At 44.8% G+C, this 7,500-nt stretch overlaps 1 protein-coding gene across 5 annotated transcripts in view; it reads left to right on the top strand.

Moving 5' to 3' along the window:
* The window catches only part of foxp2 (forkhead box P2), a 92,192-nt gene that overhangs the window by 3,912 nt on the left and 80,780 nt on the right, over nt 1-7,500 (top strand). For all 5 annotated transcript variants that reach the window (XM_081723382.1, XM_081723384.1, XM_035528704.2 and 2 more), the window contains exons 2-3: nt 4,579-4,643; nt 5,051-5,115. Coding sequence is in view for 1 of the 5 variants with exons in the window: in XM_081723383.1 (XP_081579509.1) it covers nt 4,579-4,643; nt 5,051-5,115 (130 nt within the window). In the remaining 4 variants the exon portion in view is untranslated. The remainder of the gene's footprint in view (nt 1-4,578; nt 4,644-5,050; nt 5,116-7,500) is intronic.

Here is a 7,500-nt window from a genome sequence, read left to right as displayed (position 1 = left end):
TTTTGAAAATGATGTTTTGACCCGCTGGTAAAGGTAATAGTAATGAATCAGTCTATATTTAATGAACGGACGTCGTTGTATAAAATTTGAACACACTACGCAATTGTATCAAAAATAGTGACATCAAATGCTAAGTTAGTTTTGCCTGGAATGTGCGAGGACAGTGCTGTTATGAAGAGGGGAAAAAATATGTTTATTTGAAAATGTTACCAAAAAAGAAACAAGGAAAGAAAAAGGAAAAACCCGGAGGATTTGTGATGGTAACATCTCCTGACAGCCGTATCAGACTGCAGAAAGAGCGTGGTGCTCGGGGCCGGGGGCATACGGTGGTCCCTGCTGCTGCCGGAGCTGCGGAGCAAGTCTCAGCGCTGCGGCAGGGTCACGGCTGTCTTAGGCTCGCTCCTCCTGCCTTGCTCTAAATAAAAACAGAGCAGGAAAACACATGCGTTAAGCCAGGCTTTGTCTCTCAGAAGGGCACAGCAAATGTTTTTTGTTTGACTCCTTGGCCTCAATTCTGCTTTTTTCCCATGCTGAAAATATAAGTGAGTAGCTGTGGTGTCACATGTCTGATGGGATTTGTTTTGCTTTTTATGAGTGAACGCGGTCCATATATTTTTCTGTCAAATATCTTCTTTTATATCATAATGTACAAATAGATCAAATTGAAATATATAATAGAAAACAGAGCACCGGAGAAGTCTGCACTAATGCTCCTTCCATTTTTTTCCCCACTCTACCCTGACATTTGTAATTCGTTTGCAATTGTTCCCTTCCCTGCTGACATTAACCATCTGAACATTGCCCTCCATCGAATGTCTGCAGCAACTGCTTTGCAGTCGGTGTTTCTTAATTCATGCAACCTGTAGAACATGCATGCGCTCCCCTACCCAAACTCAAACTCATGAGCATGGGCTCAGGGGTATGCAGGAATGCATTTGTGGATAACACAGGAGCCATTGTTTTCTGCTCAGGGATGTCTCCAGTTGGCAGGGGGCTGTGGTCAGAGATGCAGGCTCTGTTAAAGGTTAATTATACTCTGAGTATGTACCTGAGCTGCCTTTGTCTTTGATAGGGCCACTTGCAGCATATGGCCACAGCAATACAATGGTTTATTTTTACGATATGTGATGAGTGGTTTTTAATTTAGATTGTCACTCTTGGCAACCAGTGGGGCAGATGGTGCAGATGTGAATGCCCATCAGAGCCTAAATACCCTCAGGCAGCTGTTGCTAATAAACTTTTTTGGGGGGTTTTTGTGCTGTTTTTTTCCCTCAACGCAGTTTAGGTCAAGAGGAGTCAAACCTGTTACAACACCTGTTTCTGCAAATGTAAATCTGTTGTTTTGTCATTTCATTAAACAAGAAAAAAAGGCAACGGTCCCCCGTGGTTGCAAATGCGACTGGCACTGTGCCCGCTTGGCACCATGCAAGCAGAAAGGAATCGAGTGTGGGAGAGGGAGGGGCCCTGTAGCAAAGACAACCCCTGCTTGTGTAGCATGACCACAGAGCTGCTGGCTGCAGCTCCCGTTTAATTCCAGTTTCCAAACTTCTGCCTGCACTTACTTCTGGAGGTGAGAAAGGGTCCAGGAAGAGGACGTAAACTCCCTCCCCCTTTTCCCCAGTTTCTCTGTGGCGAGGGGAACAGGGCGGGCTGTCCACAGGCTGATACTTGGCACGTGAGTGGCTGCCACCCAGGCCCCTGGAGCCCCCTCTGCTTGCCCTATTGCCCTCTTGCCCTCTTACCATTCGGTGGGCTTCCCTGGCCCTGCCCCAAGCCAAATATGCTCACACTGTGTAGGCTCTGTCTCTAGGGCTAATCGCTCCTCTCTCGACCCTTAACTTGAAGCTGAGCCCCGTAGCATCAGAGATATCTTCAAACGCTCGTGTATGTCGTTCCAACCTTCTTTCCCCTGCTTGGGCGAGTTGGGATTTGAGTTGTAATCCTGTCTGTGTATGCAGCATGCAACAAATACGGCATGAAATTAGAGGTTATTCCCCAAATATTACGCCTCAGCTTTGAAGATTACCGTCATTATTGTGGCACCTTCATAAGAATCGAGCTTCGCCCGAACCCTTGTGTCCCTCGCACCGAACACCCCCCGCCCACACGACACCCATCCTGTGATCACCCAACACGGTGCCGTCTCGGGGTGTGTACGTCCACCGTGGCGTTGCACTGTGTTTTTATCACCTGCTGTCCCGCCTTCAGGCTCGGATTCGGCGCACTCTCAGGCACCCACCGTCCTGCTCCAGTGCTTCTTAGTCCGTCATTGGTGCGCAACAGCGAGGCGCTACAAGAAGGACCCGTGCTGTGTACCAGGCTTGGTCAGGCCCGTCGCGGGCTCCGAAGTGGGCCCCCGCAGGGCGTTAATCTCCCTGGGCCTCAGAGGTATCCGGCGTCTATTTACCTCCTCTGATTTAGCACCTCTCCCTCTCCCCGCGCTGCTTCGGAGCGCCACACAGCCCTCTCTGATATGGAAGTTCATTAGGGATGGGCCTTTGATGGGCCGGCTTTTCATGTGACGGCGCTCTCAAATACCTTGATGTAGGAGCTTAAGAAGCCATTGTGCTGTAAACCCCCTTTTGATGCGACTTATTTAGATCTGCATAGTAAATCAAGGAGAGTAAATAACGAGGCAGCAGATGGAAGCAAGGAGATAAGAACCAGGCGAACAATCGCATTTGTATTTTGTTATGATGTTGACAGCAGCTAAAATTCACTAATCTAGCGCCACTGATCTGCATTTCAAAGAAATCTCATTTAGCAGCGGGAAGGATAAAGTTCTTTTCATTGTCCTCTTTTTTTATTGCATTCTTTGCTAATTTATCTAGTGCAGATTTAACGTTGGGCCAGGCGCAAGCAGCATGCGTGTTGCAAAGGGGGTCTTAAATACTCTGAAAGCAGTAACGTCTAGACTGTGAACCAGGGGTAATTACACGTCCAGTGATGAATAGAAGGAGTTTGAAGACCCATCTTTGTTCGGAGGCCTTGAATTGCTTGACTAACACAGATAAGGGGCATTTGGCCTCTGTCAAAAAATATTGCAGTGATTTTCCCTGTTACACGGGGATGGTATTTACTTTAAAGATAGAAATGATTGTGTACAGTAATCTGACTTGTTAGCATAATGTCTTTTTCCTTCCTCGCTGGCCGGTATGGGCTTGTGGAGGTATTCCTGCCCTTGATTTGAAATACTTTATCTCGACTTAGCGTGGCACTGCATGTAAATATCAGACATCAGCATTATTAGAGCCTATGAATGGCTGATGGAGTGTGTATATATAATTTGATAGTATTTAGAGATTCTTTTTGCATGGAGAATAGCAATGCTATGGCACTGTAGAAAAGCCCTCGATGCCGAGGCCGTACGGACTAATAGCATCGGTGTTGCATTGCCACGATTTAAATGGTGAGTCTTCACAATCCAAAAGTGTTGTGGTATTAAAGTAAACTCAACAGCCATTTAAGATGACTGGAACATTAACAAAAAAATATGTTTCACCAGGATAATTATGTGGTAGGTGGCAGTTATTTTGCATATTACATTCATTTTCAGTGTTTACACAAAAATAGCTGAGTATTTTCAAATCTAATTTTCATAAGATGTTTTTGATTCGGACGTTTTTGACTGAGCTCGTATTGCCTTAAATACACACCAAACAGCCTGTTGATTTTGCTCATAACCTTAGCATGGTGTATTAGCTACTCTTAAAAGTTTATGGTAAGCACAAACATTAATCTAATAGCCTCTGGCTGGAAAATGGGCAGTGTTATCCGCCCCATCCCGATGGCCAGGTGGATAGACAGTTGGCACTTTTGCAGCACCTCCTCAAACACAGGCAGTAAATGGAATGGCATTTGGCCGTATTCCACCCATTTCTTTCCTTTTTTATTGATCTGTTTATTTTTTGCGCTCCCACCTCCCACCTGGTGTAGCTCAGGGAGCGCGTTCCACAGCATCCAGCAGCTGCTTGTTGCCTACAGGGGTCATTTGAATTCTTGAAAAAAAAAAAAAGAAAAAAGCTGAAAACCAGGAGTATCTACATCAGTTGCTTGAGAAGGTCTCTCTGCATTCCTGTCTTTCTATTTCTCTGTCATTCTTTCTCTCTCTCTCTCTCTCTCTCTCTCTCTCTCTCTTTCTTTCTCTGTGTGTATCTGTTTTGTGCCACATGTGTGAAATGTTCGTACAAAAAGTCATGTTACACTTTTTTTGAACTGTGCTTGCACATATCTGTTAGTGTCAGCAAAATGAGAGGCACTTTGTGGGAAGTTTGCCTTCTCCATGGCTGCTTCTCACTTGAGAGTCACAATAGACTTTTTAGAGCAAAACAATTTTTTCTTTCGCTTGTTTCTCAGATTAGTATTCAAAATCAGATACTTTTCTTTCTAGGCCCTAGATAAAGAAACTCTCACATACTTACACACTCAAAAATTTGTATCTCAAAATTGGTTTCGAGATTGCACTTCTTGAAAGTTTGCACTTCTTGATCTTTAAACTTTTCAAATAATCAAGTCAGTCTAACAGTCTTGTAGCATAAGCACCTCTGATTAAATTATATTTGCTACTTTGTTTGACAGATCCTTTGCATACCTGGATTCGCATCTCCAAAGACGGACATTAGTCAAAAGATTTTCCCCTCAGGGTAAGTTTGCACAGAATCACTTCTCTTGTATTCCTGTCAGGGGATTGCATTCTTTTTAACAGATGTGTTTCTTTAATGAAATAGTGAGCAAAAGATTGCTTACACATAAATGAACACAGTAGACCAGACCCATGTCCAATAATTGAGCCTCTGCCAAATGACAATTGTATTTGATATCTTAATGTTTAATTTCACCCTTTACTTGAAATCCCTTAACTGTGCTGCAAAACAAGACCCACAACAAAGAGAGGAGTGTAGTATTTTCAAGTATGTGTTTTAAGACTTTTTTGATTATTACTAAGTCGACTTATTAACTTCCAGTTGTTGCTGGGTTCTTACCAAGATGGAAATATAAGTATCTTGTAAAAGGTTAGTATGTTTATATGTGAATTTCCACTCTCTTCCAGGACAAGGTCTGGTATGGCAGTTGCACACAGCACAGCCCGAGCAGTCTGAAGCCAAGGCAGAAGTGGTGAGTAGATGCACTCTTTTAAGCAGTTGTTTTAACGTCCTGATGTTTTGCCTCGGTCATAATTGAGGTGCATTATATCTTCTCCAGCCAGACAGTAACTCTGCTGCCATGTAGGGCAGGGAGCTAAAGGTTTCTGCATGCCTTTTCATTCTCAGGGCCTTTCCGTCGCTCTCTCCAAAATTTCCTAAAAGTCGCAGAACAGTAAGCGGCCACCATTCAGTCTGGAAGTGTTTCATGGTAATCACGTAATGAGCTTGTTCGGTTGTGTCTAAGGGCAGCCGTGACACGTTCCCTGTCTCGCCGAAGCCTCCGTGACAGCGGCACTTTGTCACCAAGTCAGTGCACAGGGAGTGCGAGGAATTTCCCCCAGCTGCTGATTATGTGGCAGCAGCAACGGAGCTCGTCATTAGCGGCGTGGCCCCATAGAATCGGGCCGAGGGAGCGCAGACGCTGCCGGGTCGACATTGCCAGACGCTGAACTCCAGTTGTGATGGGGAGACAAGGGAGACTCTTGCTTGCTTGCTCAATGGGTGACAGGGTTCTAAATAGAAGTTTGGTCATTGTTTGCTGTAAAGGAAAACACCGGGTCAATTTGGCTTTTCAATTTGGAAATACATTTCTAGATTTTTCTGTCAACTTAAAAACCGTTAATATCAAATATTGTTGATATTGTCTAACTTCATTTATGTGCATGGAAATGATGAAATGCAGGATAGAAAGAAAACGAGCAGATTGCTAGAGCAAATTAGCAGGCTACACGTCTATATGCAACTTCTGCATGTTGAGGCATACCTCCGTGTCCATGATCAGTGTTTCTTTCAGGTTAGTGGAGCGGCTCTCTGCTATGAATTTGTCTGCTAAGAAAAGTTCCAACCAACGATAATGGCCATGTCTAGCTCACTCGACTGAACCAGCACTGTGGATTTTATTTATTTTTTTTTACTGTACTGGGAGAAGCGCCTGCTGGTGTGGCTGTCCGGCCTCTGCCTTTGCTGAGCCGCAGAAATGATGAAAGTTTGCCGCGAGACTGGGCGGCTTGTCTGTAGGCCGGAGCTCACGTCCCATGAGTCATCCCTTCACGAGCCCCAGAAGAGCTCGCCTTCCATTTCCCACCTTAAAGAGATTCGAATATTAGTTTTAATTTGTTGAGTATCCACTTAAATCTTCAAAGATGAACTTTTAAAGCACATGTGTTCTGGAACAGAACCTCTCTGATCAGGGCAGGAAAAAAAGGATAAATGCCCACCCCGCAGACGCGGCAACTTCACACAGAGTTCACTAGCGCCATGAGATCTGCAACAATTAAGCATATCTCACCCGGGCTGGAAGATGGCCGTGTGGATGGGCAGCTTTGCTCAGGCTCCACTTTGAAAACTGATTTCTTGTTCTGCCAGAACAGCTGTCATTTCCTTCCCAAATGGCTCTTTGGGAGCTCTATCCCTCCCCAATGTAGAGTGTAACCTCCATGGAGCTTTGCTCTGGCCACTTGGAGCAGAGAAGACGAATATCAAAGGAACCCAGCTCTGTCTCTATTGGCAGGTCTCATTGTGTGGCTGATTTGGGATTGGAGGGTAGGTGGATGGGACGGGGATGAAGTTAATCTTTATCCCCCATTAACCCCAGAACCCAAAGTGCTCCTGGGATCAGGTCACTGGTCAATCCCCCTTTCACAGCCACCCAGAATATTTTAAACTTAAGCCTTTTCCATGACAAAAAAAGTCCTTGTCATCAAAGGTTCACTTTTCCCCCCTCAGCGCAGCAGTTCATGGTTTTGCCATTTCCCTCTTTCTGAAACTTCCTCCGGTCCATTGTTTTTGTCTCTGCATTAGAAAGAAGGGGACTTTTTTTTGGGGATCTTGACCAAGTTTTCATAGTCCATGGTAAACTAGGATTTGTTAGAGGCTGATAAAGTCATACTCTGAGTAAATCAGACTTGAAGTGGCTCCTTGTCTTCTCTGTTTAAGAACTTGCTTTGAGAATTTGCTAATAAGTTCTTCTTTAAAATAAATTCATAAGAGTACATGATGCAGAAACACCCATTTACACTGCACCACACATCTGTTTTGTCATTGCGGAACCAGCAAAAGCTTTTTATTGCACGCCACTTCTTACCAACTTGAATAACTAGCTTTTCTTTGTAGCTGATAGAAAGTACCAAAGAGAGCAGGCGAAATCGCGGGTGGTAGAAAAGGGGGAGAGAAAGAGTGGAGGATGAAGAGTTGCCATGAGAATAGAGTTACAAAGGGGAGTCTGGGCCTTGCTGCCATCACTCCTGATGGAGGAGACAGACTGAGTCAATGAGGTTATTGATCCAGCGGGGAGCTATGCTAATCGCCAGCTGGAATGGGCTGAGGTTCAGTGTCCTTCACTGTGACTCCTAATCCA

Source organism: Electrophorus electricus, chromosome 11 (assembly GCF_041902795.1).
Source record: "Electrophorus electricus isolate QZ-2024a chromosome 11, ASM4190279v1, whole genome shotgun sequence".
NCBI classification, from domain to species: domain Eukaryota; kingdom Metazoa; phylum Chordata; class Actinopteri; order Gymnotiformes; family Gymnotidae; genus Electrophorus; species Electrophorus electricus.
The sequence above is the reverse complement of the archived record's forward strand: the minus strand, read 5'-3'. Positions and strand labels throughout refer to the sequence as shown.